The 20,613-nt window shown below is 45.1% G+C and overlaps 2 protein-coding genes across 2 annotated transcripts in view; one reads left to right on the plus strand and one right to left on the minus strand.

Annotated features, from left to right (window-relative positions):
* IQCK (IQ motif containing K) overlaps positions 1-13,908 on the plus strand; it is a 40,935-nt gene extending 27,027 nt beyond the window's left edge. The window contains exon 10 of the mRNA XM_070954819.1: positions 13,765-13,908. Within this exon, the coding sequence (XP_070810920.1) occupies positions 13,765-13,836 (72 nt within the window). The 3' untranslated portion in view covers positions 13,837-13,908. The remainder of the gene's footprint in view (positions 1-13,764) is intronic.
* On the minus strand, positions 160-19,734 carry GPRC5B (G protein-coupled receptor class C group 5 member B). Its single transcript, XM_070954818.1, has 4 exons — positions 19,532-19,734; positions 11,991-13,004; positions 7,847-7,959; positions 160-5,964 (listed from the first exon to the last, which is right to left on the minus strand). The coding sequence occupies exons 2-4, from the start codon at positions 12,994-12,996 to the stop codon at positions 5,920-5,922; spliced, it is 1,164 nt and encodes a 387-aa protein (XP_070810919.1). The 5' UTR covers positions 12,997-13,004; positions 19,532-19,734; the 3' UTR covers positions 160-5,919.
* Between the last annotated feature and the right edge of the window lie 879 nt (positions 19,735-20,613).

Here is a 20,613-nt window from a genome sequence, read left to right on the forward strand (position 1 = left end):
GACGGCAGCTGTGCTCATTGAACTGTTCCCACCGCACAAACATTGACACACAAAAGCTTTTAAGCAAAACAAAACAAAAAAAACAAATAACGACCAGGCCATTGTAAGTAAATAGTAATTCTTTATTTTTATTTTTATTTTTTTTAAATTTTTATTTTCTTCATTAAGAACAGCATTTTGAAAATAAAATGTATCTTCCTTTTGCCCAGGCTTTACAACTCTCTTTTTTTTGTTTGTTTAAATTTCATATCTCTTATGTACAAGAAGTCCATATGGTACACAATTGATTGTCTCAAAAAACCTTCCAGAGATGTAGAATATGAAATGGTACGCAAACAGTCAACAAGATAAGGGAAAGGGGGGGGGGGGGAGAATATTATAAAAAAAGCACATTAATACATTTAATAAATATTTACATATATATTATCAAAAGAAGAAGAGAGCACTTGTCATTTTAATAAAAAGCACCGGTTGGGTTATCTGGTAAGGATAGTAGAGTAGTCAAATTATAATATATATATATATATATATAATTTCTCAAATCTCCTAATCAAAGCTACAATTGCTTCTGATTTCTGCTGCTTTGGGTTAGAATGGAAGCTTCGAGCAGTAAATTAGCCAAAGCAACGATGTTCCCAAAAAGCAGATTTAGCTAGTATTGAAAGACATCTTGCTTCATTTAGGATTCAGCCTGGAGGTGGTCATGACTTCTGGGCACCTACTGTCCTTCTAAAATCACAGACATGGAAGTCCAGGCCTTCTCAAACATTGGCCACGATAGTGGCACTCTCTTCCCTAAGCTTGGACGCCCTTCAGATGCATGGACTCTAACTCCCAGAATTCCCCACAGGGTGGTCAATGTTTCTGAGAATTCTGGGAGTCCAAGAGTTTGCACCAAACTTGATAAAGTTGAGCATGAAGGAAGAACTCATTGTTCAGCTGATCCCCACAGAACTAAAGCTTAATGGAAATTGACAGTTGGTGAATGTAAATGGAGATACATCTCAGGACCAATGACGTCAAGCCAGAAACCTCCTTGGGTTCTGATTGGCCAGCCCTGCCTGCTTTCTATAGATTTCATGCATGGCCCTCCAAGCTATCCAGCTGTGGAAAAGGGGTGCAGCTGACAGGAAGTTAAGACCACTGGGCATGCACCAAGATTAGTAGAACGGAAGCATGCTTAATGTTTTAGTAGGCCTCCAGCACTGTGAAAAGTCACTGGAAAGTTTGCTGTCGGCTTTGAGGAGGTGCAGTTTGCAAGCAGCCAGAGTCAGCCCGAGAATCGGAAGGGAAGGAGGAAGGAACGAAGTGGAATCCCCACCTCGTGCAGAAAAGCGTGGTAGATCATGCTTTCTCCATGGGGAGAATGGCCTTTCATTCTCCACCTAAGGCAGCAGGCAAGCTTACAGAACATTACCCAACTCTTTCCTTCAACTCTTGGCTGGGTGGCATTTGCTACTTGATGCTGGAGCTCCAGAATCTGAGCTGCAAGGATCAAGACATCCTCTAGATGGCTGCAAAGAGCTCAGAAAGCTCTATCTCTCTGCTGCCATCTGGAGGTCGATTGGGAGGTTTTCAGCCCAATTCTGGAAGTCCCAAGGAAAACTCTGGTGCCAATAACAATACAGCATGGAACTTAGCAACCTTGCTCAGACTGCATCTGTCGTTCAAATTGTTCCTTTCCAATTTGCCAGGGGGAAATTTTGACCCAGCTCATTTCCGCAATTGCTATATAAATGGCCTCCTAGCCTGCTTTTTCTATGTTGGGGGAATTTTGCTGTATTTTTCTAGTTACAATTAATCGGCAATCACAAAGAACAGAATTAACATCGATGCTTCCCAAAGCAAGCTGCTATGAAACCCAGGTGGTTTCACTTCCTGTGTGTTTTAAGTGCCTCCCCAGATGCTCTTACATTCATCACAACTTTTGACCAAAAAGCAAAACATCATACAACTTTTTGTAACTTTTAACACAAAGAGACACAACTCAACACAAGGGTGTCTTTTAAAAAAGTTTCTAACAAGAGGCGTTTTGGGGAAGAGTTGCAGCAGCAGCAGCGAACATCAGAAACCACAGGCTAATAATAATAATAATAATAATAATAGTTTGAGAAAATAATAATCCCTTATAGTTTTATCGGCACGCCTCCCACCACTAGGAGGCACGGCCCCGGTTCACAGGAGAGGTTAGAAGGTGTCCAACCCTGTCTTTTAAGCTCCCAAACCGCCATTGATTTAACGGGAAGGAGGACGGCTAAATCCTTCCTTGTCTAAAAAGAAAGAAAAATAAACACAAATTGGACAGCCTCAGAACCTTCTAAAAATGGTCTTTTCCTCCAGTTAAAACACAACCCAATTTCGTCTCTCTCCTCTTGCCCACATTCAACTGGGAAAAGTAATTAATTCCAACCGTTTACCCCAGGTTCATCATATGCATTTTGGTAATAAAAATAGTTTCAAACCCCATTTTTCCACCCGTATCAAATCTCTGTCCTGCATAGACCCACAGCAGTGTTCCAACTCTGTGTATGTGAAGCAGTTAAATTATATATTTATGAATGTCCCTCTTATTAAAAATATTGCTTTGTATTTTAAACAGAGGTTAGGAAAATAGCAAACCATCCAGTTTTTCCATAATTTTACACAATCAAATAAGATTTACATCAAATTAAATTTTTGCAAATCCCTGGAACTCAACAATGCAATTCCCCCCACCCCCTCTTGTACAATATGTAAACCTTTGTGGGCCACAAAAATTATTGCTGTTACCTACTTGGCAATTTTTTGTAAAAAAAGATTCCATTTGCTAAAACGATCATGGCGACAAGAGCAACTCAGAATTCATAGAACAAAGTAAAGTGTTGTGTTTCACACACTGGCTGGTTTTACACCAGTTACCCTTTCCTAAATAAGCCAGGTTCTTAATAGAGGTGATGCCAACGCTGTGCCTTATACAAACGCACCGACGTGGCATCATCTACCGTCACATTTATTTCAAGGGTTTTCACACTCTGCTTTTTTTTCCCCACACTAAACATGGATATTCAAAGCTGACAAGAGCGGATACATAAATTAATAACAGAGTTTTATTAGCCCTTCCTTTCCGCCGAATAGCAACAAGACTCAAATAAATCATAAACAAAGAAAACAGTTCTTAACAGGAAGAAAAGAAAAGGAAAAAACAATCTTAGCAAAACGTTAAAGTGCACCAAATTTGACGGGACAAGGAGTTTATTTCCCTATTCTCCTACGACTCTGTCCAAATAAGATTGACTTTAGGATCGCTTATAGGTAAAATGGATCCTTTACTAATTATCTAATTAGTAAAATCTTATCTAAGATTTTCAGAATAATTCTCGGTTCAGGTTGTTACATAACGGCATGCCCTCACATACTATTATTATTATTATTACTAATCCTAATGCTAATATTTATATGTAGAAAATTAGCACTCCAGAAAGAGATCCATTCAGAATCTTTCCTGAGAAGACAGAATGCATCTTTTAAATATTTTTTTTATTTATTTATTTATTTAATTCAATTTCAAATATGGACCGTTCTGAGTGCAAGAAACTTACATATAATATAAAATAGCACTTAGACAGTTTACCTTTTTAATTCCTTACATGTTACCCAGACAGCGAGGTTGGTTATGTTAACGAATAGGATGAAACCGATAAAATTAGTTAAATTAAAAACCGGGGACATGAAAAGGAAAAAAAAAAAAGAATCCTCAAACACCAATTGATTACATTCCCCCCCCCCTTCTAAGAACCGGCTTTGCAAAACTGAAGGATTCAGCAATCGTTATTTCTGTTATCACTGTCAATTGCCCATTTTACAAAGCGAATCTCTTTAGAACAAGTGCAAAAAAAAAAAAAAAATCTATCCTTTGAGATATTTTATACCGTCTTGGTTTTTTTATCTCTCTCTCATCTCTCTCTCTCTCTCTCTCTCTCTCTCTCTCTCACACACACACACACACACACACACACACACACACACACACACCTCTCCAACACACACACAATCAAGCAAAATCAGACTTGCTTTTTTCAGTCTCTAGGAAAGCAGAAAGCAGGTGCTAGCTAGCCAGCCGAATGTAAAAATGGCAAATCTACATGCTTGAAAAAGCTCACCCCACGAAAGGAATGCTTCACCAAACGTCACTGAAATCATAGCAATGTGAAAAAGGCAGAAAGAATTAGGAGGTCGTGTGGCAAAGGAGCGGGTTTAGGGGGGAGGGGAGGGGAGGGGAGGGGAGGGGAGGGGAAGAAATTCCCAACATCCACGTGAAAACGATTGAATAATAATAATAATAATAACAATAATAACCCAACGTTCCAGATACACATGAGAAAAGGCAATCGATGTGCAACGCAACATTGCAGTCCATGAGGCTTCAGTGTTCAACTAGGTTTGGGAGTGAAGAGTGGGGGATTTTAAGGTCACCCCCCCTCCCCCAGTGGAGAGAGGATTTCCTGGCCTGAGAGAAGGACCTCAGGTTTGAATTTGTGGTGAGGACAATACATTTGGTGATCCACTGAGATACGTTTTCTTTTTTTGGCAGAGAGGGGGAAACTCTTGGGAAGCTTGGAGGGATCGTTCCCATACGTTGTCTTTCTCCTGAGCTATCTTAGCTAACTCCCTGGCACCAGTTGTTTTTTTCCCCCCTCTGGAGACACTCAATTTGTGAGCCTTTGCCCCAGCTGTGACCTTGGTCAACCGGGAAGGCAGGGCAGGTGGCTTCCTTGATCCTACCAAGCACACCCTGATGGTCAACTTGTCTGTGCTGCTTCTGGGAGAAGAGAAGCCTGGGTGAAAGCTCTCGTGGTTTGAAGAAGAGGTTGGGCACTTCAGAAGAGTGCCTGGCGAGGACACCACTGACTCTGGGGTCACTGTTGCCACCTGATCTGGAATCCCACAAGCACACACTTTGGATGCAAAGAGAAAATACCCTGTCTTGTCACTGGAGGGTGCCATAGTGTAGACCAGAGGTCTTCAAACTTGGCAGCTTTAAGATTTGTGGACTTCAACTTGAAGTCTACAAGTCTTAAAGCTGCCAAGTTTGAAGACCTCTGGTGTAGATCCACAACTTACTCTAAATCGGCGTTTCTCAAAGTTGGGCCACTTTAAGACGGGTGGACTCCCAACTCCCAGAATTCCTCAGCCAACATCAAGTCCACTCATCTTAAAAGGTGCTAAGCTTGCAGAACCCTGCTCCAAATCAGGGGTCTCCAAAGTTTTTGCAACTTTTAAGATGGGTGGTTTCAGTTCCCCAAGTTCCTCAGCCAGCATTCTGGGAACTGAAGTGCACCCATCTTTAAAGTTGTGAATTTGGAGAAACACCCCCTGATCTAAATAGGCTTTCTCCCCACCTACCTCCACCCCCACGAATGCTGTTCCAAGAGTAGCAAAGAAGTCAAAAGACCCCCTTGTGTGAACAATCATGCACAAATCACGGTTACGTGAATGAAAGACCTTTGCCCCTTCCCACTTTTCTCAAACCAAACCCTTTCTCTTGTGATTTTGCTACTTGATCCCCTTTCTCCTCCCTCTCCCCACTTTTTTTCTATTTTTAAAATAAGAAGCAATGCGCCTAGGCCTACTGTTTAAATTCGGGTCAGCTTCTATTGCACCGCGGAGGCTCCTGGTAGTTAGCTTATCGATTTGACAGAGCTCATGGTTTGTTTTTGTTTTGTTTTTTTGTTTTGTTTATTTGTTTTATTAAAAAAAAAAAAAGGAGAAAAGAACTCCAAGCTACCAGTTTTTAGGAACTTCCACGCCCACCCCTCCAAAATGGATTTCCTCCCTCTGAAAAACACACACTTTTTTGGGGAGAGGGGGTGTGTGGCAATCAATTTTTGTTAATGGATTCTGTCTCTGTCTCTCTCTCTTCCTCTATGACCTCTAAGCTTTTCACCATAGGTGTCTTCCAGTGTAACTTGGTGGAGCAGTTGGAATCTGGAAATAAGGATAATACATCCACGATTAAGCATTTTCAAGTGTTGAGAAAGTCCCTGCTATTAAGTCAGTTACATCACACAAGCTCTGTGTTGCATTTTACCTTGTACAGGTAGTCCTTGGCCTACGACCACAATGGAGCCCAACATATCCGTTGTCTAAGCGGATATGTTGGGAAGTGAATTTTGCCACCTATTTTAACGACCTTTCTTTCTTGCCACAGTCGTTAAGCGAATCACTTGCGGCTGTTAATTTAGTAACAGTTGTTAAGTGGCTTCTCCATTGTCAGAAAGGGGATCACATAACCCTGAGACACTGCAACCGTCATAAATACGAGTCGGTTGCCAAACCTCCGAATTTTGATCACGGAGATTACTGCGATGGTCACGAAAAAAAAAACAGTCATAAATCACTTCAAACAGTCACTAAACAAACTACTGTAAGTCAAGGACTACCTGTACTTCTTTCTTCTTCCTCTTCCTCCTCCATTAGTAATGAAACAAAATCCTCGGATTTCTATTTTCACTGCTTGGTTCTAACTGCCTTGGATTGATCAGAGGCTTTCAACTTCTGAATCTTACTAAGGATGAGACCCTATTCCACGAGCGAGCAACACATAACAGCCCACATTACTCTATTTTCACCTTCCCATCGGCCAAAAAAAGACCCAAAAATCCCCCATTGGGGTTTGGCTAAAAAGTTGCAAATGGGCTTCTGAGTTTCAGAAAGCCAGCTGCTGCCAATAAAAATCAGATAAAATCAGCCGGGAGATGAGGATCGTTCGGGATTTATTACCCTTCAAAACACTCCCCTCTACTGCTGGCTGAACTGAATATCCTTCCTGATATGGCTCTGGAGGAAGATCAACTGTATGTTTTGCAACGTCCATCTCTCCCCATCCTCCCTACCCAAAACAAGACTCAAAAAAAGAGAAAAATAAATGCAAAATCGCCTGATGGGAGTCCGTCCGTGGCTGACTTAAAGGAATGCAAATCTAAGGTTCTATGGAGCAGAAGGAAGCCAAATGAGTGGCATTTTGAAGCAGGCCACAGGGCAGCAGTAAGCAGAGCTATGGTCGTGACAAATTAAGCAGCTGGGGGAGAGGGAAGCATCATGGGTGGGGCCAACAGAAGGTGGAGGGGAAGTATAGCGCGAAAAGGATCAAAGCGGTTTTGGGCAGCTCCTTGGTCAACGTTGACCCTAGGCAACGCCAAGGAGATAAATAAGGATTCCTCCGTTGAAGGAAATCTTTCGAAGCAACCCGCTTGATTTGGGCTGCTGTGGGTAGGAAGTCTTTAGAGAAGGGCCCGTTTTGCAAAGCCGCACAAATTTAAAGGAAGGACACCACCAATGGATGGTAGTTCAGCTAAAAAAAAAAACAAGGAAAAAAAAACGAGGCGGCGATTGGTTGGGAAAAGGAGCAATGGTCGATGCTAATGGACAAAGAAGTGGGTGAGCTTTCCTAGAGACGTCATCTCTGGTTTCTCAGACCAGAAGAATATTAAGTGACCGTTCCAATATTTTTGTCACTGACTCGCCCAGGAGGAAATGGACAGAATCAAATCGTGTTTTTCCCTTTCCCCCCCCAAAACAGAAGAGATGGGGTGGTTGTGTCAGTGCCCAGAGAACAATCCGAGCAAAGAAAAACTCGACTGGCTCAACAACACGGAATTTGGAATTTCGGCCCTGCATGCATCCTTGGGTGTTGAAGCTCCCCGCATCCTATTCTCACCCCACCCACCCCCACCCCCCGTCATTCTCCCCTGCTCCCCAATATCAGCAAGCGTCCAACCGAAGGAAGTTCTGAGTTGAAAGCAGTGGGTTGAGCCTTTATCCCCCACTAAGGGGTAGCTTCTTCTACGCATCCCCTTTTGATACTTACAGTCCCACCATTCAAGACAACCGCCATCTCGGTGGGCTGGTAGACGTTGCTTCGGAAGGGAGCGCTTGCACGGCTTCCCAGGCTGCCGTTGCGAAATCCTGCCGTCCGTAACGCTGCGCGAAATCAGGAAAGAGGAAGGGAAAGAAGAAGACAGAAAAGAGGGATAAGTGACTTCGGGGAGGGGGAAACAAAACAAAAAAAAAAGGCAGATGGAAGTTCTCCCTAGACGGCTTTAAGGTGAGGTCGAGAGCTACAGGTAGGATTTTTAATTCCAGGCAGGACCTGGGACAGCTCCAATTTACTGGAGCTGTCCTTGGTCCTGCCTGGAATTAAAACCTACCTGTTGTTTTCCACCTGTAAGAGAACGAATGGCAGAGCATGGGGAGTTAAACAAGGGATTTGCCTAGAATCCTTATGTAGCCACAAGTGAGCTACAGTAAATCCAATTCTCCTTTAATCCTGTTGACTCTTATCTAATTCCAAGCAGGTGCCTTGACTGTTGAGAATATTCCTGTACATAGGCATGAGATAAATCAGATTAACTGGCCTTCACAGGTGGACTTGATCTTTCACACCTGGCACCACCTCACCTCAAAGTGAAGCCTTAATACAAGCTGAAATATTTCTTTGACAGGAAATACTCCCTCCACAATAAATATAAACAACCTACTTATTTTTTTTTTAACAAATTAAGTTTAGTTTTTAAACTAAAGGAATGTGGGGTTTTGCAAATTGTATCAAGATCTTTTTTTAGAGGTGTAAGAGAATTTTTTTTATTATTATTTTTTAATTTGATTTATATGCCGCCCTTCTCCGGAGACTCAGGGCGGTTTACAATGTGCTCAGCAATAGCCTTCATCCTTTTGTATATTTTATACAAAGTCTTATACTTTGTATAAGTCTTTGACTTATACAAAGTCAAAGTTTATACCTGAATTTGTTTCAGGTCATCATTAAATATTTAATACTTCTGCTCAACCAACAATGGGAAGACAGCTGAAAAATGTACCTAACATTAGAAACTCAAATCGTAAAGAAGTCCAAAAGATGGCTCCGCTTGACAATGATATAGAAAATTATGGATGGCATAGGAAGAGCAAAGATTTTTGAGATTTTTTTTTTTCTCAAAATACTCGAAGCCAAAGAAAGGTAAATCTTGGGAAATTATTTCCACTGTCCCTGGTTAACCTGGGAAATGCACTTCCTAAGTGATGGCCACTAATCTAGGAAACTATAAAAGTTGATTAGGCAGATTAGTGGAGGTGATTACTGGTAGTTCTTGATTTACAACCATTCACTTATCTAAAGATGTGGACATTCTAGAAAGAGTGCAGAGAAGAGCAACAAAGAGGATTAGGGGACTGGAGGCTAAAACATACAAAGAATGGTTGTAGGAACTGGGTATGTCCAGTTAAATGAAGAGAAGGACCAGGGGAGACATGATTGCAGTCTTCCAATATCTCAGGGGCTGCCCTAAAGAAGAGGGAGTCAAGCTATTCTCCAAAGCACCTGAGGGCAGGACAAGAAGCAATGGGTGGAAACTAATCAAGGAGAGAAGCAACTTAGAACTAAGGAGAAATTTCCTGACAGAACAATTCATCAGTGGAACAACTGGCCTCCAGAAGTTGTGAATGCTCCAACACTGGAAGTTTTTAAGAAGAGGTTGGATAACCATTTGTCTGAAGTGGTGTAGGGTTTTCTGCCTAAGCAGGAGGTTGGACTAGAAGACCTCCAAGGCCCCTTCCAACTCTGTTATTCTATTCTATTCTACTTAGTGACTGTTTCAAATTATAACAGTGTTGAAAAACGTGACTTACCTATTGATTTATTGTTGAATGTTGCCAGTAACAGTCAGCCCTAAATTGATGCTACATAAGAGTTTAACAGAATTCAAAAGAGGTTGTGGGAACGTAATGACTCTAGGCTGATTACTCTCTTGACTCCACCTCCAGGCTCTGCCTATCCTTCTCCTACGCAACTTAACCATTCCTACGGTATGAGTTAAGCATCATTAGATTGGGACATCTCACTGAAGCATTGTCCTTTGTGCTGTCTTTAGAGTCAAGTCCACAATGTTGAACTGAGCGTATTCCTAGATTCATTTATGAATTACGACTATACCAGATTGCTTGCTTTGGCTGGACATTGTGTGCTCAATGCGGCAAGTAAGATTTAAAAAGAAAAGGAATCTATCAAAATACAGGCCTGTCATTTTATTTCATCAGTAGATGAAGGCGCATGATTTTAAAAATGCCAAAGGAACACCAGATGACAGATTTGTGCTACCTTGTTTCTCCTGGGAAAAATGTCAGGATATTGTAAATCAATGGCGTATTGCTTTATTGAACTAAGATCAAACCAACTTGCTGCGAGATGCACACTTGAGCGTGCAAAGATATTGATTCAGTTGGCAGAAAAGGAAACGCGCATTCAGGGTTTTTCAGCAATAAATCTTTTAGACTCAGTCTCGCAGCTTGATCATTTCTGCCACCTTCCTCAATAAAGGAAGAAAAAAGGGGAAAAGAGACCTCTCTTCAGAAGCAGTCAAATGGCTGTTAAATCTTCTCAGTGGCAGTGAAGAGAGATTAGTCTGAAAGAAAATCCACTGGATCCGTTCCCATCCAGATGTTGCTGTATAACTCTAATTCCTATAATTCCACTAATGGGGCCAGAATTGAGGGATGCTGGGAAATGTAGTTCAGCTGCGTAGGGAGGGTGCCTTGTTCTCAACATTTGCTATTAAGGATTCCAGCAGAATTTCAGGCACTCGGGTGCCAAACAGGAATGACGCATGGGATTTAACTCAAGGTGAAAACTGGACAGGAAATTGCAATTCATCACCAAGAAGCCCAGGAACAAAACTGCAGCAGCTTCAATCTCGTAGCTATGCGGATCAGGAGATACTTAGTGAAACTATATTCTAGATTCCAGTAGAGAAAGCATAGTTATGACACACCATCAACTGCTAGGTGGGCGGGAGCTGGGTCAAGAAGAGGAGCTCACTCTCTTGTACGGCACTCGGGTCTCGAACCCAGGCTGTCAGCTTTCCGGACGACCAGCTCAGCATCTTTAACCATCGAGCCAACGTGCTTCTCCAGTCAATTAATAGTAAGCACTAACTTGGCGCTAAATAAGAGTTGGCCGAATTCAATAGGGTTTGGCCTTAGACTGTTTGTGAGAGCATAATGATTCTAGGCTGATTCCTCTCTTGACTCCACCCCCCAGGCTATGCCTTTCTTTAGTTTAGTTTATCGTCATTGCACACGGTATAACGAAATTAAATGCTGTCTTCAGTGTACATTTTAACTATAAGAATAAAAACACAAACATACATCCTTTACATTCTATATAATTGAAATTGAAAACCCGATATTGCACTATACCGTAGAATTCAATATTATTATTATTATTATTATTATTATTATTATTATTATTATTATTATTATTATTATTATTATTATAAATTTATATACCGCCCTTCTCCCTGAGGACTCAGGGCGGTGTACAGCCAGAATTAAAAAACATAAAATACAAATATTAAAAAACAATTAAAATATATATAAATTTGGTTATTGCCCTGGGATAGAAGCTGTTTTTCAGCCTGTTTGTCCTTGTTTTTATTGTCCTGTACCGTCTGCCAGAGGGTAATAGTTCAAAAAAAAAGGATGCCCAGAATGAGATGGATCTTTAAGAATGTTTTGAACTTTCTTAAGGCAGTGGGAGCTTTAAAACTCTTCTAAGGAGGGGAGAAGGCAACCAGTGATCCTCTGGGCAATGACACTAACCGTCTGGAGCACTGTCCTATCTGCCACTGGGCAATTGGCAAACCATACACAGGTGCAGTAAGTTAAAATACTCTCTATGGTGCAGCGGTAGAAGGTCACCAGCAGTTTTTCATTCAGTTGTTTCCTGAGAAGTCTCAGGTAGTATAATCTCTGCTGGGCCCTTTTGATCAGTGCTGCAAAGTTAGCGCCCTAGATCAGGTCCTCTTTTCCTCTTTCTTTCTCCTACAAGCAGTTCCTGTTTGAGTCATTGCTACTTTAAAGTATTCCATTCCTCAAATCTTTATTTGGTCAACCTTTCCACATTATTATGACTTACGACAAGCCATCTTCAGCCCTATCCTAAACAAATAAACGCTCACCTGCATTATGCTCATCCATTGAAAAAGCTTTATTCTCCATGTAACTCCGAGGAAGCTGGAGGTCATCCTCAAAAGCGGTTTCACGCATCCGCGGTTGCGAAGTGTCGAAGTAGTTGGGCGTGTTCTCTTGCTGAGACGGGAGGATGGCACAGTGAACCTCTGGGATGGCATAGAAGATTAGGAAGACCCACCCGTTGGCTACCAGAGCCACTGCAAGGGTGGGATCCTGCCACTGGTCTCTTCTGCCCAGTTCCTTATTACCGTACAGGTACATAGTCAGCCACGCCACCCAAATGAGGATGGAGAAGAAACTGGTGAGGACGAGGCACACCCCGTTCTTCTTCCACTTCTTAAATTTCCCACACAACGTGAAGAAGGAGAAACACATGGTGACCACCATCAAGAACATCACGTAAATGGAAGCCATTGCAAAATCCATGGGCTCGTAACGGCAGGCCGGCTTCCCTTCCCTCACAATCGTCAGTATCAGCCACTCCGTGGCAATGATGACCTGGACCAATGCAACGCAGATGGCGATCCCAGCCAGCTGCCATCCAGATGGGCTTTTGCCGTGGCGGACCAGCCTCCGGAGCCGCCAGGCTTGAGCGAGCAAACAGGAGAAGCAGACGGCGAAGAGGACTCCCCAGGAGAACCTGCGGATGGAGCAGATGGTCTCGTCCTCTTCGATGATGTACGCAAAGGCCAAGCCAAACAGAGCCAAGGTCCCTAAAAAGAAGAGGAAATGGAGGCCCAATGGGCTCCTTTTCTCCTTGCCTTTGATGAAGGGCAGCCTCACCAGCAAGATCAACTTGAGGAGCAGCGTGGTCAGGACTCCCGCACCGGCCACAGCCTCAATCACAATTCCCCAGATAGCATCCAGGTCACACAGGGCAGCATATTGAGGAAGGAGATCTAGTCCACATCCTCGTGGAGTACTGGAGTTCTCAGAGGAACCATACTCAACCACAAAGAGCAGGAGAAGGCCAACCATAAGGAAAGTGGACATTTTTCTACCTGGAAACAAAAAGAAAAGAAAAGAAGATGATAATTTGCCTGCTACTTCCTACTTTTAGGCAATTCCCCTCTCTCCGGATGGTGCCAGAACTGCCCTCCCCCCCACACACACCATTCTAGATGGTGCTAGAACTGCCAGAAGGCCAAGCCAGTATGGCTGCATTGGCTGAAATCTCCTGGAGATTAAATGTAGTATACATAGAACAAGAGCGTCCAACCTTGGCTGCTTTAAGACTCGTGGACTTCAACTCCCCAAATTTCCCAGCCAGCCATGGGGGGGATTCTGGGAGTTGAAGTCCACAGGTCTTTAAAGTTGCCCAAGTTGGACACTCCTGATGTAGAAGGTCCCATGTGGAGACTCTTTGTCCTCCATAACATCTGGGTTACCTGCTCACTGCCTCTCAACAAACTGAGGTCCTCCCTCCAAACCATCAGCGATTTGTGCTGCAAATTCTACATTCCTAGTTTTTCCAGGGAGAGCCAATGTGGCCTGCGGATTAAAAGCGCTACATTAGATATCAGGAGACTGGGAATTCTAGTCCTGCCTTAGGTGCAAAAACCAGGTGGGCTAATCACTCATTCTCAAATCTAGGGAGAAGATACTAGCAATCCACTTCTGAAAAACTTGGCCAAGAAAAATAGGTCTCAATCATCCAGGTAAAGCTTCTCTGAAGGTTGAGTTGTAGCAACTGGACTTATTTGTGAGTCCAGTTAAAAATTATAAATAATTGTAAATAATTTACTTGTTTGTTTGTTTCAGAGCAGTGAAATGTCTCAAACTAACAACCATAAGTCCAATTGCCATGAGTCAACCCTTCAGATTGCCAAGTAAAACTGCAGGGACTTGTTGCTGGGGGTGACCAAGTCTTTGGGTTGACTTTCTGGACCACAACAACAACAGCCACGAAAAAGAGTTTTCATCATCTACGCTTCAGCTACTCAAGGAGTTGGAAGGCTTTGGATGAACACTGCAGTACTACTGCAAAATATTTGTTTAAAAAAAAAAGAAGAAAAAAGAATGCTACTCTGACTTCAGAACCGAAACCTTTGCTGCAATTCTGACATTCCCCCAACCTTCCCCGGATGAATATCGCAACGAGTGGGAATTCTGCCCAGTTTCTTCCCAGCTACTTTGAAAAGAATCAGCTTCAGGGGGAGATCGCGGCGCACAATGAGAGAGAGAGCCGAGTGAAGATCAGCCTGCCGGAAAAGAGATGCGACTCCTGAAACTTGTAATTGATGAGGACATTGTGCTTGGCATGCAAAAAATAATAGTAACAAAAAAAAAAAATAACGCCTTGATTGTTTCCTCTCCTTCTGCATCGTAATGCTGCAGACTGTCAGCTCTGCACCTTTGCTGCTGGATGGCCCAATGCAGAGGAACAGCAGTAGTGATGAAAAATGCCATCGGGAGGGTATTTTTAGAAGACCTAAGCCCAACTGGAATCCAAGTGGGATGTGGAGTTCGGCCATCAATCCCCTCCCCAAATATAGCAGGCCTCACTTGTCACATGTTCCAGAGCTTCCTTTGGCGCTCCCGAGAATAACAAAACTATCCCAGCACACACACACACAACCCTCTTGCGAATCAAACTGGAACATTCCAAAAGATTGTGTAAGAATCAAGAGGCCACCTGCATTTCATGGGTTGCCAAACAAATAAACAAATAAAACCAGATTTGAAGGAGTATAGAGAGACTCAGAATTTGGAGTACTGTAAATTGCTTGCTCAGGGTTGGTCTCCATCAGAGAGGGAAGCTACTGCACTTATGGATGGTGGACACTGGTTGGGGAAACCATGGCTTCTAGAGTTGGTCTCCATCACAGAAAGAAGGTATCCCACTTATGGATGATGGACACTGGTTGGGGAAACCATGGCTACTATAGAGTTGGTCTCCATCAGAGATGGAAGGCATCCTACTTATGGTTGTTTGACAATGGTTGGAAATCCATGGATTTCAGGGTTGGTCTCTTATCAGAGAAGGAAGGCACCACTTACTCGCTTAGAAAATGCATATGGCCACCTATCTCACAGCTAACAACAATCCACAAAAACAATGTGATAATAAAAACCTCCATCAACAAACCCAAAGCAGAATTAAAATAATCATAACACAAATAACCAAGACACCATATCTAACCTCGTAACCAAATGTATACTCATCTATTGCCCTGCTCCACCATCTAGGAAGAGAACCATGGCTTCGTGACCTTCTGAAACCCCGAGGCCCTTTGAATCCAAGGAAATAGCCTATCCCAGGGGCTACAACAGAGGAGGTGCATCTTAGATGTTTCCATGTATCTAGGCAGCCCTCTGGATATTGCTCCAAGGGCTCCTATTTCTTCCTGCAGAGTCGCTCAACTTCAATTTGCAAATCAGTATATTTTATTTTTCTGTTTCTCTTCAATTATTACTATCATCATCATCATCATCATCATCATCATCATCATCATCATCATTATTATAAGAAGCATGAAATTAATATTCAGAGTAAGACCCAAAGAGCATCCAGCATTACTGGATTTCTCTTGAGCTTATCGCTGGCCGAGATAGCCAATGGCTTTGGCCCAATCTTGTGAACTTCAGGACACCCCTAGGAGGTTAAAATAAAGCGGCTTTTTCATCCCAGGTTCCCTATTAATGTTGTTTTTAGGAACTTGATACAAAGAAGAAGCAACCCCTGTTAACTCAGCCCTCCCCATCTCCAGCTGTGTCTGCTCTGCCTGCCAAAACCTTGTTTTCTCTCTCCTCTCCCCTCCTCTCCCACACACCCCACCCCACCAGTGCAATGCAGCCAACACATAACTCACTCCATCACCTGACTCAAAGGAGTGGAGCTTACTTAATATGCGTTCTCCCCGAACAGTTCCAATCCAAGAAGTTCCTTCTTCAACTTCATGCACAAGCGGGTGAAATCTGCATTTCTGATAAACAATGCCTGTTTTCGGTGTGTTTGGCTTTTCGCATGTTTTACTCCTCTACTCCGAAGGAGGTTTTCATTCCCAGATGGGTCTCCTCTCTTTTATCAGATCGGAGGAGCGTTAAGAACAAATCCATAATCGTCTCCTCCATTGAAGTCCACCCATCTTCAAGCTTCCAAGGTTGAGAAACACTGCTTTATCTGCAATTCAGCTTCTCATTCTCTCTATCTTAGGAAGGATAAACAGACTTTCTCCAGCTAAGGAAAGCCACGCTTCATTGGATAAATGGCCTAGATAATAATGAAACCTATAGAACCTTCATTCTATTCTTACGAATCCACGTTATTTCAAAATGTAACCTGTAATATATATATACATATATATTTGCATTCCTCAAACCTAAAGGTAAAGGTTCCCCTCGTACATATGTACTAGTTCTTCCCGATTCTAGGGAGCGGTGCTCATCTCGGTTTCAAAGCCGAAGAGCCAGCGCTGTCCGAAGACGTCTCGTGGTCATGTGGCTGGCATGACTCAATGCCAAAGGCGCACGGAACGCTGTTCCCTTTCCACCAAAGGTGGTCCCTATTTTTCTACTTGCATTTTTTTAATCTGCTTTCGAACTGCTAGGTTGGCCGAAGTTGGGACAAGTAACGGGAGCTCACCCCGTCACACAGCATTAGGGGTTCGAACCGCTGAACTGCCGACCTTTCAATCAACAAGCTCAGCATCTTAACCATTGAGCCACAGCATCCCTTTTAACCTGTAACTTATATATACATATATATTTGCATTCCTCAAACCTTACCACGACATATTTCCATCGTAGTATCATGGGCTCCTTCTATATAATTTTATTAACGTAACCCATGGGGGGAGGTCTGTGCCATCTGCTAAATAAATAAATATCCCAGGCAGATCTCTAAAAAAAAACCCCTCTGCCCCCCACTGCTTTGCATCAAGACACAACCTTCTGTTTTTCTCCACTCCACAACAACGTATCTTGATATCTACCTCCCCCTTTCTAGGTTCTGTCCTACATCTGACTAAATCCCTCCTTCTGCCCCCACCCACCTCCAGTCTGTGGATTTAACCATCTCTCTTGTTACCAAGCAAATTCTCTGGGGGAAAAGCTGGGGATGGGATGCTTTGTGTCTATTTCCCCACCCCCCATTTGAGTTCTGTCTGGGCTGTCTGAGGGAGGGGGAGCTGTTTTCTACCATAGGCTGAGCTTCCATGCACTCTCTAATTTTTTTCCAAAATGGCCCTAACTCGAAAAGGAGCACTAAGGAATCCTGTTCACCTCCAACATTTATTTATTTATTTATATATATATATATATATATGTATATATATTCAGGGCGGTGAACAGCCAAAGTAAAAAACAGAACATACAAAATTTAAAAACAGTTTAAAATAATTAAATATTTTGGCCGTAAATTAAAACAACCCAATTTAAAATCAATTTAAAATTTTAACTCAACCGTGTTTTTTTACATCAGGGGTATCCACTCCTGGCAACTTTTAAGACTTGTGGACTTCAACTCCCAGAATTCCCCAGCTAGCTTGTACCTTTAGACCAGGGGTCTCCAAACTTGGCAACTTTTAAGACTTGTCGACTTGAACTCAGCTGGCTGGGGGAATTCTGGGAGTTGAAGTCCACAAGTCCCAGCCCCGGTGGCTCCTTAAGGAGAGCTGTCCCCTCTGATTGACGACCACCGCCTTCACCCCCCCCCCAAAAAGACCCCTACAGATCCTTGGAAATCTTTTTCTCTCCCCGCTCACCACCAGCTATCGCTCTCTCTGCACCCCCTAAACTGGAACCATCGCCTCCTTCCTTGTCCCCAGCGCAAAAAGCACCCCTTTGGATTCGCCATTCCTTCTCCTTCACCCGGCTCGTCGGGCGGGCTGGGTGGGTGGGTGCCAGCCGCTTTTCTCCGTCTTGGCCGGGGCTGATGGGAGGTGTAGTCCTAGCACTCTTTGGGAGGGCGCAAGGAGCCGAAAAAGCGCTCAGCCCCGAGATCCTCGCCCACCCCTCACCCCCCCCTCCCTTCCTCGGGAACACTTGCGGCCATCATTTAAAGTTATTTTTACGGGCTCTCTCTCGGTCTTTATAGCTCGATCCCCTCCCGCTCCAGATGACCTTCCAGCTTGCCAGCCGCGGCCAGGCGCTCCTTTTAGCCCCAAGAAACCCGCGGGACTAAGGCGAAATCGCCCGCTGCGCGCCCCTACCCTCCCCCCCCCCCCAGCTCCGTGTTCCTCTTAGCGGGGCAAGCGGGGCAGGGACCCATCGCCTTCAAGGCCAGCCGAGAGCCAGGTTGGAAGGGAGGGGGGGGGCGGCTGGAGCTTCCTCCCCTCCTCCTCCTCTTCCTCCTCCGTGGCTTCTCCAGCGCCTGGGGCTGCCTCTGCACGGCTTTCTGCAGTCCCCGAGCCTGGCCGCGACACTCCGGTCCCTTTGGGCGGCAACGCCAAGACCCATCAGCCCCCACTTTAAAAGAGCCAGCTTCCTCCCCCCCCCCCACTTGCCAGGCTCCAAGACCCATCATCCCCGCTTCCCTCCTTCCTAGCGACAGTGCCAAGGCTCCAAGACCCATCATCTCCACTTTATAGCCAGCTTCCCTTCCCGGCGATAGTGCCAGGTTCCAAGACCCATCATCCCCCCCACTTTAAAGCCAGTTTCCCTTCCCGTTGATAGTGCCAGGCTCTAAGACCCATCATCCCCCCCGCACTTTAAAGCCAGCTTCCCTTCCTGGCGCTAGTGCCAGGCTCCAAGACCCATCATCCCCCCCCCACTTTAAAGCCCGCTTCCCTTCCCGTTGATAGTGCCAGGCTCCAAGACTCATCATCCCCCACCACTTTAAACCCAGCTTCTCTTCCCGGCGCTAGTGCCAGGCTCCAAGACCCATCATCCCCCCCCACTTTAAAGCCCGCTTCCCTTCCCGTTGATAGTGCCAGGCTCCAAGACCCATCATCCCCCACCACTTTAAACCCAGCTTCCCTTCCCGTTGATAGTGCCAGGCTCCAAGACCCATCATCCCCCCCCAACTTTAAAGCCAGCTTCCCTTCCCGGCGCTAGTGCCAAGCTCCAAGACCCATCATCCCCACCCCCACTTTAAAGCACGCTTCCCTTCCCGTTGATAGTGCCAGGCTCCAAGACCCATCATCCCCCCCCACTTTAAAGCCAGCTTTCCTTCCCGTTGATAGTGCCAGGCTCCAAGACCCATCATCCCCCCCCACTTTAAAGCCAGCTTCCCTTCCCGGCGCTAGTGCCAGGCTCCAAGACCCATCATCCCCCACTTTAAAGCCCGCTTCTTAAGACTCCATCATCCCCATCCTCCGCGGCCGAACCGACGGGGCATTACAGAGCTGGAAACCCATCCTCGGGGTGGGGTGGGGGGAGGAGAGAAACAGATTCTCTGCCCCCACCTCCACCCACCCACCCACCCACCGAGCGGGTTTCCTCCCCCCTCTCCAGCCGCCTTCCCGGGTGGCATTCGGGACACGCGCGCCCGACTTCGCCTTCCCGGAGCCGCCGTCGCTGCTGCGCGGGGGACTCCGGAGTTGCGATCGCGGGCAATACAGCCTCCCTTTCCTCCGCCAGCGCTCACCCGGGCTTCCCCTCCGTCTCTCCTCGGCCGGCTGGCGGTTCCGCAGAGCCCCGCGCAAGTCACAGCAGCCGGCCCCTGGGCGATGCTGGCGGAGGCGGCGGCACTAGACGACCCGCCCTCGGCTCCGCAGCCCCGGCCGGGCTCATAGAGCGGAACCAGCGGCGCCCCCCGGGCCGCGCAACCGACCGCGCTGCTGCAGCCTCCGAGCCGTCGCCAACTATCCCGCCCGGCCCCGGTCCCTCGGCTCTGCTCCCTCCCCTCCCAGATGGGGGTGGGTGGGTGGGCTGTCCGGGAAGCCCCGCCCACGCCCACGCCCCCTCCCCGCCCCCTCGACGGCTCCGCGGTCCGCAGCGCCCCCGGCTGGCGAGGAAAAGGCTTTTGCCGCCGGACTCTCCGCATCTCGAGGGCTTCAATTCACAGGGAAACTCCTCTTTCCCCCCATCCGGTTGACCCAATCAATGCCATTATTCCAAATTCAGCCTCTGGGATAATTTATTTATTTATTTTTATTTATTTTTATTTTTATATGCCGCCCTTCTCCGGAGACTCAGGGCGGCTTACAATGCGTTAAGCAATAGCCTTCATACTTTTGTATATTTATACAAAGTCATTTTATTGCCCCCATAATCTGGGTCCTCATTTTACCTACCTCGAAAGGATGGAAGGCTGAGTCGACCTTGAGCCTGGGGAGAATTGAACTCGCAGTAATTGCAGGCAGCTGGATGTTAAATGCTGCCTTAGTAGGAGGCATTAGCCTCCTACGCCACTCAGGCTCCTAGTTAACCCAGATTAACCCTCCATCAAGTTCTGCACGTTTTTCTTTTTTTTCTTTTTTTTTTTTTGCAAGTCCCGAGATTGCATAATAGTGTAAGAAGTTAGCATCCACCCCTTTCCTAGACTAGAGGAATGAAATATTTTAGGAAATAATAAAAAGGCAGCATATTATGTTTCCCTGGATGAGAAATGGAGAAGCATGTTTTAAGGATCAAGCAGCTCCCATCTTCCTGCCCCCACCCTTTGTCAAGAGGCCAGAGACAGAAACTCAATCTTTGTCAATGGACCATCATCTGCAACACAATAGG

Source organism: Pituophis catenifer, unplaced genomic scaffold (genome assembly GCF_029215685.1).
Source record: "Pituophis catenifer annectens isolate HBS135680 unplaced genomic scaffold, rPitCat1.0.hap2 SCAF_16, whole genome shotgun sequence".
Taxonomy (NCBI): domain Eukaryota; kingdom Metazoa; phylum Chordata; class Lepidosauria; order Squamata; family Colubridae; genus Pituophis; species Pituophis catenifer.

What these genes read in the sequence shown, in the direction of transcription:
- GPRC5B (XM_070954818.1), bottom strand. Translation starts at nt 12,996, where the DNA reads ATGTCCACTTTCCTTATGGTTGGCCTTCTCCTGCTCTTTGTGGTTGAG. An exon ending in AATGGATGAGCATAATGCAG is followed by an intron (nt 7,960 to 11,990) that starts GTGAGCGTTTAT and finishes GATTTCGCGCAG; the next exon opens with CGTTACGGACGGCAGGATTT. An exon ending in TTGTCTTGAATGGTGGGACT is followed by an intron (nt 5,965 to 7,846) that starts GTAAGTATCAAA and finishes CCTTATTTCCAG; the next exon opens with ATTCCAACTGCTCCACCAAG.